Source organism: Budorcas taxicolor, chromosome 3 (genome assembly GCF_023091745.1).
Source record: "Budorcas taxicolor isolate Tak-1 chromosome 3, Takin1.1, whole genome shotgun sequence".
Taxonomy (NCBI): domain Eukaryota; kingdom Metazoa; phylum Chordata; class Mammalia; order Artiodactyla; family Bovidae; genus Budorcas; species Budorcas taxicolor.
In genome coordinates this window covers 2,275,719-2,298,848 of record NC_068912.1, presented here as the reverse complement: position 1 = coordinate 2,298,848, position 23,130 = coordinate 2,275,719, and the positions used below count along the sequence as shown (strand labels likewise).

The window sequence follows — 23,130 nt, the reverse complement described above, 5'->3', positions numbered from 1 at the left end:
CCATCTAAGTGAAATGTCTTCACCCATTCCCTTACTTTCAATCTGTAAACGTCTATAGGTCTGAGGTAGACCTTTTGTAGACAACATATGCATGCGTTTTTGTATACACCTAGCCAGTGTGTATCTTTTGGTTGGTGCATTTAATCCATTTACATTTAAGGTAATTATTGACATGTATCATGAGAAACGCGAGCTGGAAGAAGCACAAGCTGGAATCAAGATTGCCAGGAGAAATATCAATAACCGCAGATATGCAGATGACACCACCCTTATGGCAGAAAGGGAAGAGGAACTAAAAAGCCTCTTGATGAAAGTGAAAGAAGAGAGTGAAAAAGTTGGCTTAAGCTCTACATTCAGAAAATGAAGATCATGGCATCTGGTCCCATCACTTCATGGGAAATAGATGGAGAAACAGGAGAAACAGTGTCAGACTTTATTTTTTGGGGCTCCAAAATCACTGCAGATGGTGACTGCAGCCATGAAATTAAATGATGCTTACTCCTTGGAAGAAAAGCTATGACCAACCTAGATAGCATATTGAAAAGCAGAGACATGACTTTGCCAACAAAGTTCCATTTAGAAAAGGCTATGGTTTTTCCAGTGGCCATGTATGGATGTGAGAGTTGGCCTGTGAAGAAGGCTGAGGGCCGAAAAATTGATGCTTTTGAACTGTGGTGTTGGAGAAAACTCTTCAGAGTCCCTTGGACTGCATGGAGATCTAACCAGTCCATTCTTAAGGAGATCAGCCCTGGGATTTCTTTGGAAGAAATGATGCTAAAACTGAAACTCCAGTACTTTGGCCACCTCATGTGAAGAACTGACTCATTGGAAAAGACTCTGATGCTGGGAGGGATTGGGGGCAGGAGGAGAAGGGGACGACAGAGGATGAGATGGCTGGATGCCATTGCTGACTCGATGGACGTGAGTCTGAGTGAACTCCAGGAGTTGGTGATGGACAGGGAGGCCTGGCGTCCTGCGATTCATGGGTCGCAAAGAGTTGGACACAACTGAGCGACTGAATGCAATGAACGATGATCCTATTACCATTTTGTTAATTGTTTTGTGTTAATTTTTTGTAGACCTTTTCCTTCTCTTGTGGTTCCTGCCTAAAGAAGTTCCTTTAGCATTTCTTGTAAACCTGGTTTAGTGGTTATAAATTCTCTTAACTTTTGCTTTGTTTGGAAGGCTTTTGATTACATCTTCCATCAAATCTTGTTGTGAGTCTCATCAGTAGACTACTCTTGCTGGTAGATTTTTCCCTTTCATCACTTTAAATGTGTCATGCCATTCCCTTTTGGCTTGTAGAGTTTCTATTGAAAAATCAGCTGATAGCCTGTTGGGAGTTTCCCTGTGTGTTATTTGTCATTTTTCCCTTGTTTCCTTTAATATTTTACCTTTGTCTTTAATTTTGGTCAGTTTGATTACTATGGTTTGTCTTCGAAACGTACAGAGATCATTCTGTCATTTTTGAGACTGCATCCAAGTACTGCATTTTGGACTCTTTTGTTGACCATGATGGCTACTCCATTTCTTCTAAGGGATTCTTGCTCGTAGTAGTAGATATAATGGTCATCTGAGTTAAGTCCACCCATTCCAGTCCATTTTAGTTCGCTGATTCCTAGAATGTCGACGTTCACTCTCTTGCCATCTCCTGTTTGACCACTTCCAATGTGCCTTGATTCATGGACCTGACATTCCAGGTTCCTATGCAATATTGCTCTTTACAGCATCAGACCTTGCTTGTATCACCAGTCACATCCACAGCTGGGTATTGTTTTTGCTTTGGCTCCATCCCTTCATTCTTTCTGGAGTTATTTCTCCACTGATCTCCAGTAGCATATTGGGCACCTAATGACCTGGGTCATGTATGGATGTGAGAGTTGGACTGTGAAGAAGGCTGAGCACCGAAGAATTGATGCGTTTGAACTGTGGTGTTGGAGAAGACTCTTGAGAGTCCCTCGGACTGCAAGGAGATCCAACCAGTCCATTCTGAAGGAGATCAACCCTGGGATTTCTTTGGAAGGAATGATGCTAAAGCTGAAGCTCCAGGACTTTGGCCACCTCATGCGAAGAGTTCACTCATTGGAAAAGACTCTGATGCTGGGAGAGATTGGGGGCAGGAGGAGAAGGGGACGACCGAGGATGAGATGGCTGGATGGCATCACTGACTCGATGGACATGAGTCTGAGTGAACTCCGGTAGATGGTGATGGACAGGGAGGCCTGGCGTGCTGCGATTCATGAGGTCACAAAGAGTCAGACATGTCTGAGCGACTGGACTGAACTGAACTGAACGGAATGACCTGGGGAGTTCCTCTTTCAGTATCTTATCATTTTGCCTTTTCATACTGTTCATGGGGTTCTCAAGGCAAGAATACTGGAGTGGTTTGCTATTACCTTCTCCAGTGGACCACATTGTGTCAGACCTTTCCACCATGCCCGCCCATCTTGGGTGGCCCCACAGGGCATGGCTTAGTTTCATTGAGTTAGACAAGGCTGTGGTCCTAGTGTGATTAGATTGACTAATTTTCTGTGATTATGGTTTCAGTGTGTCTGCCTGCCGGGAGCCAGCATGAGGAATCCCACCTGTGGCAAAGATCATGAAGAAGGAGGCCTGACATACGCAAAGGCGGGATCAGGCCTCAGGGGTCCCCCTGGACTTTCTTGAGCATCTACCCTCAAAACCAGAGTCTGCCTGCCTTACTGCATTATGCTTTCCACCTACTCTCCTGACATTACTGGGGGCTGTCCCCCACCACCTCTCTCTGAAAAGGAGCTAACTTAGAGCTCCAGTTAATAAATCTCCTGGGCGTAACAATAGTGTTTCTGTCCAAAAACTCCTCTGATGGCTCTCTAGCCTGCCTGACAGGTTTATCCGGCCACATGTGATTGTTCACAGCCTCCCAACTGTGAGAGGCACGAGATGCTCTAAACTTTTTGAAAAACAGATTCTTTTGAAAAGTTAGAAAATTATTAGTATAGTATTAGTGGATTAGTTAGAAATTATACCAGTGGAGGGTTTCATTGTTGAGCCAATATTTGCTGCTAAGCCTCCATATCCCTTGCCCCTTATACACACTGATTGATATAACTAGCATATAGGAGAAATAAGTATTAACCTTGATTTAATCATGTTAGACCTTAGGCTAAGTAAATTCTTTTCTTGATTATAGCCACTGCAACTTTGCCCTGTAGGAATGCAGCTTTATCTGGTGCCTTTGGAACGTGGTGCCTGACTTAAGAAAAATCACCTTTGGAGAAAATAAGTTTTCTCATTGACTAATCATCATCAGAAAGGGTCATAAAATGTTAGCAGGCCTCTTGGCCAGAAGATGATGTAAATCACCTGAGAACTTTGTATATCAGAAGGAATGCAGAAAGAAAGTGTGCTTTCAGTAAGGGTCAGGACTGCTGACCCTTCGTGACTTTATATTTTCCATTTATCTCTATGTATGACTTAAAGTATAAAAGCGGCCCTGGAAAATAAAGAAATGGACCAATTCCTGGAAAGACTGGTTTCCCTCTTGTCATCTTTTATCGTTCTCTTCTTTTCTGGCTGAATTCCCATGTGGAGCGCGGAGGCTCACCCAGCCTACTAATTTTGCCTGGGCTTCTAAGATCTGAATGGTGACGCATTTTGTGTCTCTGCTCTTCCAAGAGACTGAGAAGATGCCTGAGGCCTACGTAGGCAGTGAAAATCCCTTGTCCTGTGGTTTTACTGGTTTTCCACGTAAACCAAGTTATTCAGCCTCTTTTCTCCAAAATATTTCCTACTACACTATTCTTTTCTAATCTGTCTCCATATCTTTAATTAAACAATTTTTCTCTAGACGCCAACTCCGTCCCTGCTTTGAATTACCCTGATTCCACCAGGGCTGGACCCCAGTATCTGCCCTTTTGCAAAAACCCTCTTCCAACAATACAAGAGAAGACTCTACACATGGACATCACCAGATGGTAAACACTGAAATCAGATTCATTATATTCTTTGCAGTCAAAGATGGAGAAGCTCTATACAGTCAACAAAAACAAGACCAGGAGCTGACTGTGGCTCAGATCATGAACTCCTGATTGCCAAATTCAGACTTAAACTGAAGAAAGTAGGGAAAACCACTAGACAATTCAGGTATGACCTAAATCAAATCCCTTATTATTATACAGTGGAAGTGAGAAATAGATTTAAGGGACTAGATCTGATAGATAGAAGGCCTGATGAACTATGGATGGAGGTTTGTGACATTGTACAGGAGACAGGGATCAAGACCATCCCCATGGACAAGAAATGCAAACAGCAAAATGGCTGTCTGAGGAGGCCTTACAAATAGCTGTGAAAAGAAGAGAAGTGAAAAGCAGAGGAGAAAAGGAAAGATACAAGCATCTGAATGCAGAGTTCCAAAGAATAGCAAGAAGAGATAAGAAAGCCTTCCTCAGCGAACACTGCAAAGAAATAGAGGAAAACAACAGAATGGGAAAGACTAGAGATCTCTTCAAGAAAATTAGAGACACCAAGAGAATATTTCATGCAAAGATGGGCTCGATAAAGGGCAGAAATGGTATGGACCTAACAGAAGCAGAAGATATTAAGAAGAGGTGGCAAGAATACACAGAACTGTACAAAAGAGATCTTCATGACAAACATAATCACGATGGTGTGATCACTCACTTAGAGCCAGACATCCTGGAATGTGAAGTGAAGTGGGCCTTAGAAAGCATCACTACGAACAAAGCTAGTGGAGGTGATGGAATTTCAGTTGAGCTATTTCAAATCCTGAAAGATGATGCTGTGAAAGTGCTGCACTCAATACGCCAGCAAATTTAGAAAAGTCAGCAGTGGCCACAGGACAGGAAATTGTCAGTTTTCATTCCAATCCCGAAGAAAGGCAATGCCAAAGAATGCTCAGACTACCACACAATTGCACTCATCTCACACACTAGTAAAGTAATGCTCAAAATTCTCCAAGCCAGGCTTCAGCAATACGTGAACGGTGGACTTCCAGATGTTCAAGCTGGTTCTAGAAAAGGCAGAGGAACCAGAGATCAAATTGCCAACATCCGCTGGATCATGGAAAAAGCAAGAGAGTTCCAGAAAAACATCTATTTCTGCTTTATTGACTATGCCAAAGCCTTTGACTGTGTGGATCACAATCAACTGTGGAAAATTCTCAAAGAGATGGGAATACCAGACCACTTGACCTGCCTCTTGAGAAATCTGTATGCAGGTCAGGAAGCAACAGTTAGAACTGGACATGGAACAACAGACTGGTTCCAAATAGGAAAAGGAGTACGTCAAGGCTGTATATTGTCACCCTGCTTATTTAACTTATATGCAGAGTACATCATGAGAAACGCTGAGCTGGAAGAAGCACAAGCTGGAGTCAAGATTGCCAGAAGAAATATCAATAACCTCAGATATGCAGATGACACCACCCTTATGGCAGAAAGTGAAGAGGAACTAAAAAGCCTCTTGATGAAAGTGAAACTGGAGAGTGAAAAAGTTGGCTTAAGCTCAACATTCAGAAAACGAAGATCATGGCATCTGGTCCCATCACTTCATGGGAAATAGATGGGAAACAGTAGAAACAGTGTCAGACTTTATTTTTTTGGGCTCCAAAATCACTGCAGATGGTGATTGCAGCCATGAAATTAAAAGACGTTTATTCCTTGGAAGAAAAGTTATGACCAACCTAGGTAGCATATTGAAAAGCAGAGACATGACTTTGCCAACAAAGTTCCATTTAGTAAAGGCTATGGTTTTTCCAGTGGTCATGTATGGATGTGAGAGTTGGACTGTGAAGAAGGCTGAGCGCCGAAGGCTGATGCTTTTGAACTGTGGTATTGGAGAAGACTCTTGAGAGTCCCTTGGACTGCAAGGAGATCCAACCAGTCCATTCTGAAGGAGATCAACCCTGGGATTTCTTTGGAAGGAATGATGCTAAAGCTGAAGCTCCAGTACTTTGGCCACCTCATGCGAAGAGTTCACTCATTGGAAAAGACTCTGATGCTGGGAGGGATTGGGGGCAGGAGGAGAAGGGGACAACCGAGGATGAGATGGCTGAATGGCATCATGGACTCGATGGACGTGAGTCTGAGTGAACTCCAGGAGATGGTGATGGACAAGGAGGCCTGGCGTGCTGCAATTCATGGGGTCACAAAGAGTCAGACACGACTGAGTGATTGAACTGAACTGAACTGAACTGAAAGCTTCCTGATGGGAGGGACTGGCTGTGGGGAAAACTGGGTCTTGCTCTGGGTGGGCAGGGCCATGCTCAGTAAAACTTTGATCCAATTGTCTGCTGATGGGCTGGGCTCCCTCCCTGTTAGTTTTTTGACCTGAGGCACCCAGTCCTGGATGCTTCAGAGGTGGCAAGAATACACAGAAGTACTGTACCAAAAAGATCTTCATGACAAACATAATCACGATGGTGTGATCATTCACCTAGAGCCAGACATCCTGGAATGTGATGTCAAGCAAGCCTTAGAAAGCATCACTATGAACAAAGCTAGTGGAGGTGATGGAATCCCATGTGAGCTATTTCAAATCCTGAAAGATGATACTGTGAAAGTACTGTACTCAATATGCCAGAAAGTGAAGAAGAACTAGAGTCTCTCTCTCTTTTTTTTTTTTTTCAAATCAAGTGGTAGATTTATTGGCTGCTTCTCTTATTTAGTGAGGTGAACACACCTCAGTGTAGGACACTCTAAACCTTGTTTTGGCTTCCTGTTGTGCTCAAAAAGACCAGCAACAGGTGGGCGGGCGGACGGTCAGTGGACATCAGAAGCAAACAGCCACTGCTCCCATTGCTACAGTGATTCATCCATAGGCTTAAGGAATCTTCTGTCTGTTTTCCTTTCAGAGCATCTTCCTCTTTTCAAACTCCTTGTAGATGGTGGTTCCCAGCTGTGCCGGGGACATGCTGACCACAACCCCAGCACTCTGCAGGGCTGCAATCTTCTCTTTAGCTCCACCTTTTCCTCCAGCAATGATTGCCCCTGCATGACCCATTCTTCTGCCAGGAGGAGCAGTTAAACCAGCAATGTAGGACACCACAGGCTTGGCCTTGGGACCTGAATTATGTTGCTTCAAAAATTCTGCAGTATTTTCTTCAGCATTACCACCAATTTCACCAATCAGTATGATGCCTTCTGTGGCCGGATCATTCAGAAAGATTTCAAGGCAGTCTGTAAAGTCTGTCCCATTGAAAGGATCGCCTCCAATGCCAACACACAAAGACTGCCCCAATCCAACTTGTGTTGTCTGGTGAACCACTTCGTAAGTCAGGGTGCCAGATCTAGACACGATACCAACTCTTCCTTTCTTGTGAATATGGCCAGGCATGATGCCAATTTTGCATTCTCCAGGATTGATGACTCCAGAGCAGTTCGGCCCAACCAGCCTGGTCTTTCCCTGGCGCAGCAGTCTGTGCTTGACCCGCACCATGTCCTGCTGTGGGATACCTTCAGTGATGCACACGACCAGGGGCACTTCCGCCTCGATAGCTTCACTGATGGTAGCAGCAGCAAAGGGAGGAGGGACATAAATGACAGATGCTGTTGCCCCAGTCTGTTCTTTGGCCTCCTTCACGGCGTTAAAAACTGGTAAGCCCAGGTGCGTCTTGCCTCCTTTCCCTGGAGTCGTTCCAACTAGTTTGGCGCCATACTCCAGTGCCTCCTGGCAAATAATCTTTGTATTTCTATCAACATAGAGATGCTTCTGGGAAGTTGCATAAGAGCAATGCCGAATTCCATTCTGTTGCAAGAGGAAGGCACGGGACAGGAGGCGGGTGGTGGTGAGGCCGCTGCTGCCAGAGGCCATGGTCGCAGCGGCACGGGCCAAGAGTCTCTTGACAAAAGTGAAAGAGCAGAGTGAAAAAGTCAGCTTAACACTCAACATTGAGAAAACAAAGATCATGGCATCCAGTCCCATCACTTCATGGCAAATAGATGGGGAAATAGTGAAAACAGTGGCAGACATTCTATTTTGGGTCTCCAAAATCACTGCAGATGATGACTTCAGCCATTAAATTAAAAGACACTTACTCTTTGGAAGGAAAGTTATGACCAACACAGACAGCATATTAAAAAGCAGAGACATTACTTTGCTAACAAATGTCCATCTAGTCTAGGCTATGGTTTTTCCTATAGTCATGTATGGATTTGAGGGTTGGACTATGAAGAAAGCTGAGTACCAATGAGTTGATGCTTTTGAACTATGGTGTTGGAGAAGACTCTTGAGAGCCCCTTGGACTGCAAGGAGATCCAACCAGTCCATCCTAAAGGATATCAGTCCTGGGTATTTATTGGAAGGACTGATGTTGAAGCTGAAACTCCAATGTTTGGCCATCTGATGTGAAGAGTTGACTCATTTGAAAGGACCCTGTTGCTGGGAAAGATTGAAGGAAGGAGGAGAAGGGGACGACAGAGGATGAGATGGTTGGATGGAAACACTGACTTAATGGACATGAGTTTGGGTAAATTCTGGGGGTTGGTAATTGACAGGGAAGCCTGGCATGCTGCAGTCCATGGGGTCACTAAGAGTCAGACATGACTGAGCGACTGAACTGAACTGAAGAATATTTTCAATTATTGGTTTAGGTTTTATGTTATGAGATAACAAATCCAATACTTCTTGGGTAGTTAAGTTCTATTTTCTCATTAGTTCAACTAATATTTCTTGAGCACATGCTATGTCAAAACATTTCCAGCCACTGGTGATACAATGATGAATTGATTCTCCCACCTCAGGGAACTAACGGAAAAAGGAATGATATTATTCTCCTGATCCAGACTTAAAGATCACCCCTAGAGAATATATTCTCTTTTGCTTGATTTTCCCCATGTTTCTCTTTGTGGTATGCAGAAATTGGGAATCAGCCCATTGGTGGGTTTCAACCACTGCTTTTGATCCCAGTTTCTATAGAGATGACTTTCAGTGCTGGAAGAGCAATTTCAGTCTCATCTTGTCTCATTTGTTTCTTCTATTGAAGAAGGAAGAATGATCCAGAGATCTTAAGACTTCTTGAAGTCATACAGAGCCAGAACCCCTGGTTTTTAGGTCTTACTGGGTTTTTTTCACAGCATGAACCATATAGAGAACTTAAAAGAGCAAAAACAACACAAATGCAACCCCACCATTTGGTCCTCATCTAGAGAATAACTCCTATTAATAGGGGCCTGGGCAATATTTGGTGGTGGCATTGTTTCTGCCAGGCTGTTCCCTATCAAGTCTCACCTTTATATGCCAAACCACAGAGCTCTCTTGAGTCATGGAGCTGGTTCACAGGGACTTCAGAATGTTTTTAATTTCATGCTGCTGCTAAGTCACTTCAGTCACGTCCAACTCTGTGCGACCCCAGAGATGGCAGCCTACCAGGCGCCCCCATCCCTGGGATTCTCCAGGCAAGAACACTGGAGTGGGTTGCCATTTCCTTCTCCAATGCATGAAAGTGAAGAGTGAAAGTGAAGTCGCTCAGTCGCGTCCGACTCCTAGTGACCCCATGGACTGCAGCCTACCAGGCTCCTCCGTCCATGGGATTTTCTAGGCAAGAGTACTGGAGTGGGTTGCCATTGCCTTCGAAGACAATAAAAGCCAGAGGAAAGTGGGAGAAGGAAGATAAAAGTAACATGCTGAGGGAAGCCTGCTCTGAGTTAATAAACCATATAGATCTTTCCCAAAACAAAGGACAAAGGCTTGTAACATTTAGTTGCTTAGGACTAAGCAAACAACATTTATTTAGGGGTTCTGGATCTCTCTCTGAAGCACAAAGTTCTGGAATGAAGCCAGGGACTTAAATGGTCAAACTGTTTGGGCTCCAGCTCTGTCACTAACCAGGTGCCTGAATCCTGCTCAAGATACATCAATCATCAATCTTCTGAACCTCAGATTCTTAATCTGTATACAGAGAGTGTGGTTGTCTGACTGAGAGTGTGAATGTGAGGATGAAAAGGGGTCATTGAATATGCTTTACAAAGTTCAGTGCTTCTTCCATTCCTGAGCTGGCTATCCATGAACTTCTGAAAAATCAGCTCCCTTTCCCCATGCCATCAAGCACGTGTATATATAATGCAAAATATTTAGATAGGAAGATTGAGTAGTTGTGATTCACTGAGGTTGATTTTTCTAGAAAGTGGCTCAGTTAATGTTTTGGCACAGCTTTGAAACCTGCATTTGGGTCCTGGGTGGGATGAGACACATTTAATCCACCTCAGAAAGCTCTTGCTTGAAGGCAGCAGGAACATGTACTCTTCTCAGAGTGATATGAAATAATCACCCACTGGCACAGTTAGCTCATCTCCACTCTAGGCAGCACAAAAGAAAGCTCAAAAACATCTCTGGTTTTGATTGCCAAGTAGAGGAGGGAGGGAAAGTAGCCTAAATCATGAGTCCAGGTGTCTCTACACATAAATCCACTTCTGCGTTTCTGAGATGCTTGCTGTGTTTTGCTGTGCATGCTTCCTCAGCCTCAAACACTCTGGCTCCCTGAGAGAACAATGTAAAGTCAGGGTGAGCTCCCAGCCTGTAAGTCTGAAAGGTTACTTAAACTGGCAGTAGACCAGGCTGATATGCTTATGCTTATGTCAATGCACCTAGGGATCTGGGAAGTGAATTTTAGGTGAAATAGAATGGCTTGTATTTTCATGGGTAGCCTTGTTTTGATTCAGGGGAAAAAAATTATAGAATATTGTCAAGCTAATTAAGCAATGCTCAGTTAAGACTTTAAACTATGGAGTGCCTTGTGTCTATCTTATGCTGGAAAAGTGATATAGAAACATAATAAGTTTGTTTAAAAAACTTGAAAGAAGAATCTACAGGGGGTTGAAGACAAGATGCCAGAGTAGAAGGACTCAAGCTTACCTCCTCTCCCAAAATCACCAAAATCACAAGTAACTGCTGAACAACCATAACAAAAAGACTAGAACCTATCAAAAAGACATTCTATATCCAAAGACTAAGAGGAACCCACAAGATGGTAGGAGGGGGTACATTAGTGATCTAATCAAATCCCATACCCTCCTGGTGGATGATCCACAAACTAGAAAATATTATATTGCAGAAGTTATCCCACAGGAGTTAAGAGTTCTGAGTTTTACATCAGGACCCCAGTATGGGGATTTGGCATTAACAGGAGGACCCCACCCCCCACCCCCGAGCATTTGGTATTGAAGGCCAGCAAGGGAGGCCTGATAGTAAGAACTCCACAGGATGGAGGGAAACAGAAATCCCACTCTTGGAGGACACAGACAAAGTCTATGCACAGTGGGACTGAGGGAAAAAGCAGTGACTTCATAGGAGCCTGAGTCAGACCTACCTTCTGGGGTGGGGGGATGTCTCCTGGGAATGTGGTGGGCAGCTGTAGCTCACTGTGAGGTCAAGGATGCTGGTGGTGAAGGTACTGAGGAGTACTCGTTGGTGTGAGCTCTCTTGAAGGTTGCCATTTTGACACAATGACCTGACCCCAACCCAACAACCATGTAGGCTCCATTGCTGGGATGCCTCAAGCCAAACAACTAACAGGGTGGGAACATCACTCCACCCACCAGCAGATAAGCTGCCTAAAGTCTGCTAAAGTCTTCCTGAGCCCATAAACAGCTCTACCATTCCCCTTGACATGACCCTGCCACCAGAGGGACAAGACCTAGCTTCACTCCAAAGTGAGCAAACACCAGTTCCTCCAACCAGGAAGCCTGAAAAAGCCTCTAAGATCAGCCTCACCTACCACAAAGCAGACACCAGAAGCCAGAGGGGAATGGAGGCTACAAACACACAGAAAGCTGGACAAAGTGAGATGACAGAGAAATACATTCCAGATGAAGGAACAAGATAAAAACCCCAGAAGAGCAACTAAGTGAGGTGGAGATGGGCAATCTACCTGAAAAAGAATCCAGAGTAAAGGTAGTAAAGATGACTCAAGATCTCAGAAAAAGTATAGAGGCACAGATGGAGAAGATGTAAGAGATGCTTAACAAAGAGTTAGAAGATATAAAGAACTAATAGAGTTAAACAGTACAATAATTGAAATGGAAAAAATACTATAAAGAATCAATTGCAGATTGTATGAGTCAGAACAACAGATAAGTGAGCTGGAAGACAAAATGGTAGATTTCATTGTAAGTAGAACAGGGCACAGGAAAGAGAACGAAAGGAAATGAGAGCAGTTTAAAAGACTTCTGTACTAACATTCACATTATAGGGGTCCCAGAAAGAGAAGAAAGAGAGAAAGAGCCTGAGAAAGTTTTTGAAGAGATAATAGTTGAAAACTTCTCTAACATGGGAAAGAAACAGTTCATGCAAGTTCAGGAAGTACAGAGAGTCTCACACGGGAGAAAACCAAGTAGGAAAATGCCAAGATATGTATAATCAAGTTGACAAAAATTAAAGACAATGACAAATATTAAAAGCAATAAGGGAAAAGCAAAAGAAAGAAAGAAAGAAAGAAAAATAGAAGGGAACACCCATAAGGTTATTGGGGTTTTTCAGCAGAAACTCTGCAAGCCTGAAGGGACTGGCATGACAAATTTAAAGTGATGAAAGGGAAAATCCTACAACTCAAGAATACGCTAACCAGCAAGACTCTTATTTAGATTCCACAGAGAAATCAAAAGAGTTACAGACAAGCAAAAGGTATGAGAATTCACCACCACCAAACCAGGTTTACAACAAATGCTAAAAGGTGGAAAAGAAAATCCCACAACTAGAGACAAGAAAATTATGAATGGAAAAGCTCACTGGTAAAGATAAACATACAGTAAAGGTAGAAAGTTGTTCCACACACAAATATTATATCAAAACTAACAATTGTAAGAAGAGGACAGTACAAAAGGAGGATATTGAAAATGCATTTGAAATTGAAAGACAGCAACATAAAAAAATCTTGTATATCTATATACAGACTGCTGCATCCAAGCCTCATAGGAACTGCAAACTAAAAATCCACACCAAAAAAAAAAAAAATCCACCCCAGATATATACACATGCAAAAGAAAAAAGAATCCAAACACTAAAGATAGCCACCAAATCACAAGAAAAAAGAACAAAAGAGGAAGAAAAAAGACTACAAAAAGAAATCCAGAACAAAATGGCAAAACATACATATCAATAATTACCTTGAATATAAATGGATCAAATACTTGAACCAAAAGACGGAGACTGGCTGACCAGATTAAAAACAAACAAACCCGAATATAGGCTGTCTACAAGAGAACCACTTCATATCTAGGAATACACAGAGATTGAAAGTGAGGGGATGGAAAAGCTATTACATGCAGGTAGAAATCAAAGTAGGAGTAGCAATATTCATATCAAACAAAATAGATGTTAAAATAAAGACTGTTACAAGAGACAAAGAAGAACTACATAATGATCAAGGATCAATCTAGAAAGAAGATATAACAGCTGTAAATATACATGCACCAAACATGGGAGCACCTCAATATATAAGGCAAATGTTAACAGCCATAAAAGGAGAAATAGACAGTAACATAATAACAGTGGGGGACTTGAACACCTCACATAGACAAATGACAGATTATCCAGATAGAAAATCAGTAAAGAAACACAAGATTAAATGACACGTTAGACCAGATGGGCTTAATTGATATTTATAAAGCATTCCATCCAAAGGCAGCAGAATACACATTCTTTTCAAGTGCACTTGAAACATTCTTCAGGAGAGAGCACATGCTGGGCCACAAAGCAAGCCTGGGTAGATATAAGAAAGTTGAAATCACATCAAGCATCTTTTCCAACTGTAACACTATGAGTTAGAAATCAACTACAAAAAAAAAATTGTAAAAAAAGAGGGGTGCTAAAAAAATATACTATACAACAACCAGCGGATCACTGAAGAAATCATAGAGGAAGTAAAAAAATATCTAGAGATAAATGAAAATGAAAACATGTTGATCCCAAACCTATGAGATGCAGCAAACACAGTTCTAAGAGGGAAGTTTATAGCAATACAATCTTATCTTAGAAAACAAGGGAAATCTCAAATAGACAACCTAACTCTAAAGCAACTACAGAAAGGAAAACAAACAAAACCCAGTTAGTAGAAAGAAAGAAATCAAAGAAAAGAGAAAAAACAGATGAAAGAGAGACAAAGAAAACAGTGGAAAAGATCAATGAAAGTAAAAGCTGGTTCTTTGAAAAAATAAGCAAAATTGATAAACCTTTACCCAGACTCATTAAGAAAAAAAGTAAGAGGGCTCAAATCAATAAAATTGGAAATGATAAAACAGAGAAATTACAACGGACACCACATAAATACAAATAATCATAAGACACTACTAAAAACAGCTATATGCCACTAAAATGGACACCCTAGAAGAAATGGACAAATTCTTTAAAAGGCACAATCTCCCAAGACTGAAACAGGAAGAAATAGAAAATATGAACAGAACAATCACAAATACTGCAATTGGAGGACGGGATAAAGATGGCGGAGGAATAGGACGGGAAGACCACTTTCTCCCTCACAAATTCCTCCAAGGAACATTTCAACGCCGAGCAAACTCCACAAAACAACTTCTGTAGGCTGGCAGAGGTCATCAGGCAACCAGAAAAGCAGCCATTGTCTTCAAAAACAGGTAGGAAAAAATATAAAAGACGAAAAAGGAGACAAAGGAGGTGGGGAGGGAGCTCCGTCCCGGGAAGGGAAGCCCGTCCCGGGAAGGAAATTTTAAGAAGAGAGGTTTCCGAACACCAGGAAACACTCTCCCTGCCGAGTCTGTGGCGAGCCTTGGAAACACAGAGGGCAACATAACAGGAAGGAAAAATAAAGAAATAATTAAAACCAAGAGATTACAAGCCCAACAGTAACTCCCCCAGCGGAAAAGCAGCGCAGACGCCTGCGTCCGCCACAAGCTAGTGGGGGCAGGGCAGGGACGCGCGGGAGGCGCGGGCTGCAGTGCTTTGTAAGAATCGGGCAGGAACGCCCCACGCGCAACCAGAACGATCTAACTTGCGCTAGCAAACCAGACTGTGGGATAGCTACCGCCCGAAAAGCTCGAACATAAGACACCGCCAGGACCGAGCGCAGAACAAAGGACGGAACGGAAAAAGCCGGCTGCAGACCATCCCCCGCCGGGGACAGGCAGCCAGAGCCGTAAGGACTGGAAAGGGCAATTGCAGACCCGGAGAGACTTTACTTACCTAACTGCAAGCAGGCCTCTTTGCTAAGACTTCTGGGGGTGCTGGACACTCACAATCTGCCTCACAAGGGGCGCCAGCGGTCCACCCAGAAAGCTGAGCAGCAGCGGCAGAAAAGGTGACACGCCGCAGCGATCGCGCTCGCCAAACTCCTGAGCTACTCGGACCTGGGAAGGGCACAAAACGCAGTCCCAGCCGAATCTGTGCCTCTGAGGGCGGCCTGAGCGCCGAACCTGAGCGGCTTGGACCGGGGAAGTGCACGCAGCCTAGGGCCGGCCCCAGACGGTTCCCGGCTGAGCATGGTAGAGCCGGAGCGGTTTGTGCGCCGCGAGAAGGGACAGGTCAAGCGGGGCGGAGACACTGTGCACACGACAGTGCTATTTGTTTGCAGCATCCCCCCTCCCCACAGCGCGACTGAACTAGTGAGCCTAAAAAACCAGCAAACAGAAGAAGTTAAACAGAGGGAACCACCTTGGAAGTGATCCCACACGGCCCACAACATCAGAGAAGGGCCAGATATATTTTTAATAATTTTAAAATCATTCCTTTTTTTTTTTTCTTTTTCTTTTTTTCTTCTTTTTTTTTTCTAACTTTTTTTTTAATTGTTAAGTCTTCTATTTCTCCTCTAAATTTTATTTCTATAACCTACTATTACTATTTAAAAAAAAAAAAAGACTTTTTTTTTTTTTTTAAGGCAAACACCATATATAGCCTTTGGATGGTTGTTGGTGGTTTTTTGTTTTTGTTTTGTTTTGTTTTGTTTGTTTGTTTGTTTGTTTTTTAAATAATTCTTGTTTTTTTTTTATTTCTTCCTTTTTCCTTCTGCTTCTTTTCTTTAATATTGTATTTTTTAAAATCCAACCTCTACTCTAGATTTTTAATCTTTGCTCTTAGGTTTCTGTTGTCAATTTTGTACATTTAAAAACCCAAACTTCACTACCCAAGTTTACCTGAGAGCGAGATTACTGGCTTGACCACTCTCTCCTCCTTTGGACTCTCCTTTTTCTCCACCAGGTGGCCTCTGTCTCTTTTCTCCCCCATCTCTTCTCTATCCAACTCTGTGAATCTCTGTGTGTTCCAGACGGTGGAGAACACCTAAGGAACTGGTTACTGGCAGGATTTGTCTCTCTCCTTCTCATTCCTCCCTCTTATCCTCCTGGTCACCTCTGTCTACTTCCTCCCTCTCCTCTTCCCCATATAACTCCGTAAATACCTCTGAGTGGTCCAGACTATAGAGTGCACATAAGGAAGTGACTACTGGCTAGCTTGCTCTCTCCTCTTTTGATCTCACCGCATCTCATTCCAGTTACCTCTAACTACCCCCTCCATCTTCACTTCTCCTTGTAACTCAGTGAACCTCTCTGAGTGTCCCTCAATGTGGAGAAACTTTTCATCTTTAACCTAGATGTTTTATCATCAGTGCTGTATAGATGGAGAAGTCTACAGGCTACTGTAAAAATAAAACTGAAGACCAGAAGCAGGAGGCTTAAATCCAAAGCCTGAAAACATTAGAGAACTCTTGAATTCAGGGAACATTAAGCAATAGGAGCTCATCAAACGCCTTCATACCTACACCGAACCCAAGCTCCACCCAAGGGCCAACAAGTTCCAAAACAAGACATACCACTCAAATTCTCCAGCAACACAGGAACACTCCCCTGAGCTTCAATATACAGGCAGCTCAAAATTATTCCAAAACCCTTGATGTCTCATAACCCATTACTGGTCACTCCACTGCACTCCAGAGAGAAGAAACCCAGCTCCACCCACCAGAACTCCAACACAAGCCTCCCTAACCAGGAAACCTTGACAAGCCACTGATAGAACCCCGCCCACAGTGAGGAAGCTCCATAATAAAGAGAACTCCACAAACTACCAGAATATAAAAAGGCCACCCCAAACGCAGCAATATAACCAAGATGAAGAGACAGAGGAATACTCAGCAGGTAAAGGAACAGGAGAGTTGCCCACCAAACCAAACAAAAGAGGAAGAAGTAGGGAATCTACCTGAGAAGGAATTCCGAATATTGATAGTGAAAATGATCCAAAATCTTGAAATCAAAATAGAATCACAGATAAATAGTCTAGAGACAAGGATTGAGAAGATGCAAGAAAGGTTTAACAAGGACCTAGAAGAAATAAAAAAGAGTCAAAATATAATGAATAACGCAATAAATGAGATCAGAAACACTCTGGAGGCAACAAATAGTAGAATAACGGAGGCAGAAGATAGGATTAGTGAAATAGAAGATAGAATGGTAGAAATAAATGAATCAGAGAGGAAACAAGAAAAACGAATTAAAAGAAACGAGGACAATCTCAGAGACCTCCAGGACAATATGAAACGCTCCAACATTCGAATTATAGGAGTCCCAGAAGAAGAAGACAGAAAGAAAGATCATGAGAAAATCCTTGAGGAGATAATAGTTGAAAACTTCCCTAAAATGGGGAAGGAAATAATCACCCAAGTCCAAGAAACACAGAGAGTCCAAATAGGATAAACCCAAGGCGAAACACCCCAAGACACATATTAATCAAATTAACAAAGATCAAACACAAAGAACAAATATTAAAAGCAGCAAGGGAAAAACAACAAATAACACACAAGGGGATTCCCATAAGGATAACAGCTGATCTTTCAATAGAAACTCTTCAGGCCAGGAGGGAATGGCAAGACATACTTAAAGTGATGAAAGACAATAACCTACATCCCAGATTACTGTACCCAGCAAGGATCTCATTCAAATACGAAGGAGAAATCAAAAGCTTTACAGACAAGCAAAAGCTGAGAGAATTCAGCACCACCAAACCAGCTCTCCAACAAATTCTAAAGGATATTCTCTAGACAGGAAACATGAAAAGGGTGTATAAACCCGAACCCAAAACAATAAAGTAAATGATAACAGGATCATACTTATCAATAATTACCTTAAACGTAAATGGGTTGAACGCCCCAACCAAAAGGCAAAGACTGGCCGAATGGATACAAAAACAAGACCCCTCTATATGCTGCTTACAAGAGACCCACCTCAAAACAAGGGACACATACAGACTGAAAGTGAAGGGCTGGAAAAAGATATACCATGCAAATAGAGACCAAAAGAAAGCAGGAGTGGCAATACTCATATCCGATAAAATAGACTTTAAAACAACGGCTGTGAAAAGAGACAAAGAAGGCCACTACATAATGATCAAAGGATCAATCCAAGAAGAAGATATAACAATTATAAATATATATGCACCCAATATAGGAGCACCGCAATATGTAAGACAAATGCTAACAAGTATGAAAGGGGAAATCAACAATAACACAATAATAGTGGAGACTTTAATACCCCACTCACACCTATGGACAGATCAACTAAACAGAAAATTAACAAAGAAACGCAAACTTTTAAATGATACATTAGACCAGTTAGACCTAATTGATATCTATAGGACATTTCACCCCAAAACAATGAATTTCACCTTTTTTTCAAGTGCTCATGGAACCTTCTCCAGGATAGATCACATCCTGGGCCATAAATCTAAACTTAATAAATTCAAAAAATCGAAATCATTCCAAGCATCTTTTCTGACCATAATGCATTAAGATTAGATCTCAATTACAGGAGAAAAACTACTAAAAATTCCAACATATGGAGGTTGAACAACACACTTCTGAATAACCAACAAATCACAGAAGAAATCAAAAAAGAAATCAAAATATGCATAGAAACTAATGAAAATGAAAACACAACAACCCAAAACCTGTGGGACACTATAAAAGCAGTGCTAAGAGGAAAGTTCATAGCAATACAGGCATACCTCAAGAAACAAGAAAAAAGTCAAATAAATAACCTAACTCTACAACTAAAGCAACTAGAAAAGGAAGAATTGGAGAACCCCAGAGTGAGTAGAAGGAAAGAAATCTTAAAAATTAGGGCAGAAATAAATGCAAAAGAAACAAAAGAGACCATAGCAAAAATCAACAAAGCCAAAAGCTGGTTCTTTGAAAGGATAAATAAAATTGACAAACCACTAGCCAGACTCATCAAGAAGCAAAGAGAGAAAAATCAAATCAATAAAATTAGAAATGAAAATGGAGAGATCACAACAGACAACACAGAAATACAAAGGATCATAAGAGACTACTATCAGCAGTTGTATGCCAATAAAATGGACAACGTGGAAGAAATGGACAAATTCTTAGAAAAGTACAATTTTCCAAAACTGAACCAGGAAGAAATAGAAAATCTTAACAGACCCATCACAAGCACGGAAATTGAAACTGTAATCAGAAATCTTCCAGGAAACAAAAGCCCAGGTCCAGACGGCTTCACAGCTGAATTCTACCAAAAATTTCGAGAAGAGCTAACACCTATCCTACTCAAACTCTTCCAGAAAATTGCAGAGGAAGGTAAACTTCCAAACTCATTCTATGAGGCCGCCATCACCCTAATACCAAAACCTGACAAAGATGTCACAAAAAAAGAAAACTACAGACCAATATCACTGATGAACATAGATGCAAAAATCCTCAACAAAATTCTAGCAATCAGAATCCAACAACACATTAAAAAGATCATACACCATGACCAAGTGGGCTTTATCCCAGGGATGCAAGGATTCTTCAATATCCGCAAATCAATCAATGTAATTCACCACATTAACAAATTGAAAAATAAAAACCATATGATTATCTCAATAGATGCAGAGAAGGCCTTTGACAAAATTCAACATCCATTTATGATAAAAACTCTCCAGAAAGCAGGAATAGAAGGAACATACCTCAACATAATAAAAGCTATAATGACAAACCCACAGCAAACATTATCCTCAATGGTGAAAAATTGAAAGCATTTCCCCTAAAGTCAGGAACAAGACAAGGGTGTCCACTTTCACCGCTACTATTCAACATAGTTCTGGAAGTTTTGGCCACAGCAATCAGAGCAGAAAAAGAAATAAAAGGAATCCAAATTGGAAAAGAAGAAGTCAAACTCTCACTGTTTGCAGATGACATGATCCTCTACATGGAAAACCCTAAAGACTCCACCAGAAAATTACTAGAGCTCATCAATGAATATAGTAAAGTTGCAGGATATAAAATCAACACACAGAAATCCCTTGCATTCCTATACACCAATAATGAGAAAGTAGAAAAAGAAATTAAGGAAACAATTCCATTCACCATTGCAACGAAAAGAATAAAATACTTAGGAATATATCTACCTAAAGAAACTAAAGACCTATACATAGAAAACTACAAACACTGATGAAAGAAATCAAAGAGGACACTAATAGATGGAGAAATATACCATGTTCATGGATCGGAAGAATCAATATAGTGAAAATGAGTATACTACCCAAAGCAATTTACAAATTCAATGCAATCCCTATCAAGCTACCAGCCATATTTTTCACAGAACTAGAACAAATAATTTCAAGATTTGTATGGAAATACAAAAAACCTCGAATTGCCAAAGCAATCGTGAGAAAGAAGAATGGAACTGGAGGAATCAACTTGCCTGACTTCAGGCTCTACTACAAAGCCACAGTCATCAAAACAGTATGGTACTGGCACAAAGACAGACATATAGATCAATGGAACAAAATAGAAAGCCCAGAGATAAATCCACACACATATGGACACCTTATCTTTGACAAAGGAGGCAAGAATATACAATGGAGTAAAGACAATCTCTTTAACAAGTGGTGCTGGGAAAACTGGTCAACCACTTGTAAAAGAATGAAACTAGATCACTTTCTAACACTGCACACAAAAATAAACTCAAAATGGATTAAAGATCTAAATGTAAGACCAGAAACTATAAAACTCCTAGAGGAGAACATAGGCAAAACACTCTCTGACATAAATCACAGCAGGATCCTCTATGATCCACCTCCCAGAACTCTGGAAATAAAAGCAGAAATAAACAAATGGGATCTAATTAAAATTAAAAGCTTCTGCACAACAAAGGAAAATATCAGCAAGGTGAAAAGACAGCCTTCTGAATGGGAGAAAATAATAGCAAATGAAGCAACTGACAAACAACTAATCTCAAAAATATACAAGCAACTTATGCAGCTCAATTCCAGAAAAATAAACGACCCAATCTAAAAATGGGCCAAAGAACTAAATAGACATTTCTCCAAAGAAGACATACGGATGGCTAACAAACACATGAAAAGATGCTCAACATCACTCATTATCAGAGAAATGCAAATCAAAACCACAATGAGGTACCACTTCACACCAGTCAGAATGGCTGCGATCCAAAAATCTGCAAGCAATAAATGCTGGAGAGGGTGTGGAGAAAAGGGAACCCTCCTACACTGTTGGTGGGAATGCAAACTAGTACAGCCACTATGGAGAACAGTGTGGAGATTCCTTAAAAAATTGCAAATAGAACTCCCTTATGACCCAGCAATCCCACTGCTGGGCATACACACCGAGGAAACCAGAATTGAAAGAGACACATGTACCCCAATGTTCATCGCAGCACTGTTTATAATAGCCAGGACATGGAAACAACCTAGATGTCCATCAGCAGATGAAAATGGATAAGAAAGCTGTGGTACATATACACAATGGAGTATTACTCAGCCGTTAAAAAGAATTCATTTGAATCAGTTCTGATGAGATGGATGAAACTGGAGCCGATTATACAGAGTGAAGTAAGCCAGAAAGAAAAACACCAATACAGTATACTAACACATATATATGGAATTTAGAAAGATGGCAATGACGACCCTGTATGCAAGACAGGAAAAAAGACGTAGCTGTGTATAACGGACTTTTGGACTCAGAGCGAGAGGGAGAGGGTGGGATGATATGGGAGAATGGCATTCTATCATGTATACTATCATGTAAGAATTGAATCGCTAGTCTATGTCTGATGCAGGATACAGCATGCTTGGGGCTGGTGCATGGGGATGACCCACAGAGATGTTATGGGGAGGGAGGTGGGAGGGGGGTTCATGTTTGGGAACACATGTAAGAATTAAAGATTTTAAAATTTAAAAAAAAAACACAAAAACAAAACAAAACAAAAAAACCCACAAATACTGCAATTGAAACTACACTTTAAAAACCCAACAGGGACTTCCCTGGTGGCACAGTGGATAGAATTTGCCTGCCAATTCAGGGGCCATGGGTTTGCTCCTGGGAAGATTCCACGTGCTGCAAAGCAACTAAACCTGTTTGCCACAACTACTGAGCCTACGCTCTAGAGCCTGTGAGCCACAACTACTCAGCCTCTGTGCTGCATCCACTGAAGCCTGTGCACCCTAGCGCCTGTGCTCTTCAATGAGAGAAGCCACCCCAGTGAGGAGCCTGAAAACTGCAAGGAAGGGTAGTCCCCCTTGCCACAACTAGAGAAAGCCCACACAAATCAATGAAGACCCAGTACAGCCAAAAAGAAAATAAGTAAATAAATAGAATTTTTAAAAAGTCTTCCAATAAACAAAAGTCAAAGACCAGGTGGCTTCAAGGGCAAATTCTATCAAGGTGAGAAGAGTTAACACCTATCCTTCTGAAATTATTATTACTTTTTTTAATGGCAGAGGAAGGAACACTCTCAAACTCATTCTATGAGGCCACCATCAGTTCAGTTCAGTCACTCAATCATGTCCGACTCTTTGCAACCCTGTAGACTGCAGCATGCCAGGCTTCCCTGTCCATCACCAGCTCTCAGAGCTTGCTCAAATTCATGTCCATCAGCTCAGTGATCTCATCCTTTGTTGTCCCCATCTCCTCCTGCCTTCAATCTTTCCCAGCATCAGGGTCTTTTCCAATGAGTCAGTTCTTTGTATTAGGTGGCCAAAATATTAGAGTTTCAGCATCAGTCCTTCCAATGAATATTCAGGACTGATTTCCTTTAGGATTGACTGGTTTGATCTCCTTGCAGTCCAAGGGACTCTCAAGAGTCTTCCCCAACACCATAGTTGGAGGCCAGCATCACCCTGATATTAAAATCCAGCAGATACCACAGAAGAGAAAATTAC

General features: G+C 41.7%; 1 protein-coding gene across 1 annotated transcript; it reads right to left on the bottom strand.

Moving 5' to 3' along the window:
* Positions 1–6,619: 6,619 nt before the first annotated feature.
* On the bottom strand, positions 6,620–7,839 carry LOC128045165 (succinate--CoA ligase [ADP/GDP-forming] subunit alpha, mitochondrial-like). Its single transcript, XM_052637645.1, has one exon. The coding sequence runs from the start codon at positions 7,810–7,812 to the stop codon at positions 6,850–6,852; it is 963 nt and encodes a 320-aa protein (XP_052493605.1). The 5' UTR covers positions 7,813–7,839; the 3' UTR covers positions 6,620–6,849.
* Positions 7,840–23,130: the final 15,291 nt, after the last annotated feature.

Coding starts and splice junctions, on each gene's coding strand:
- LOC128045165 (XM_052637645.1), bottom strand. CDS start 7,812: ATGGCCTCTGGCAGCAGCGGCCTCACCACCACCCGCCTCCTGTCCCGT.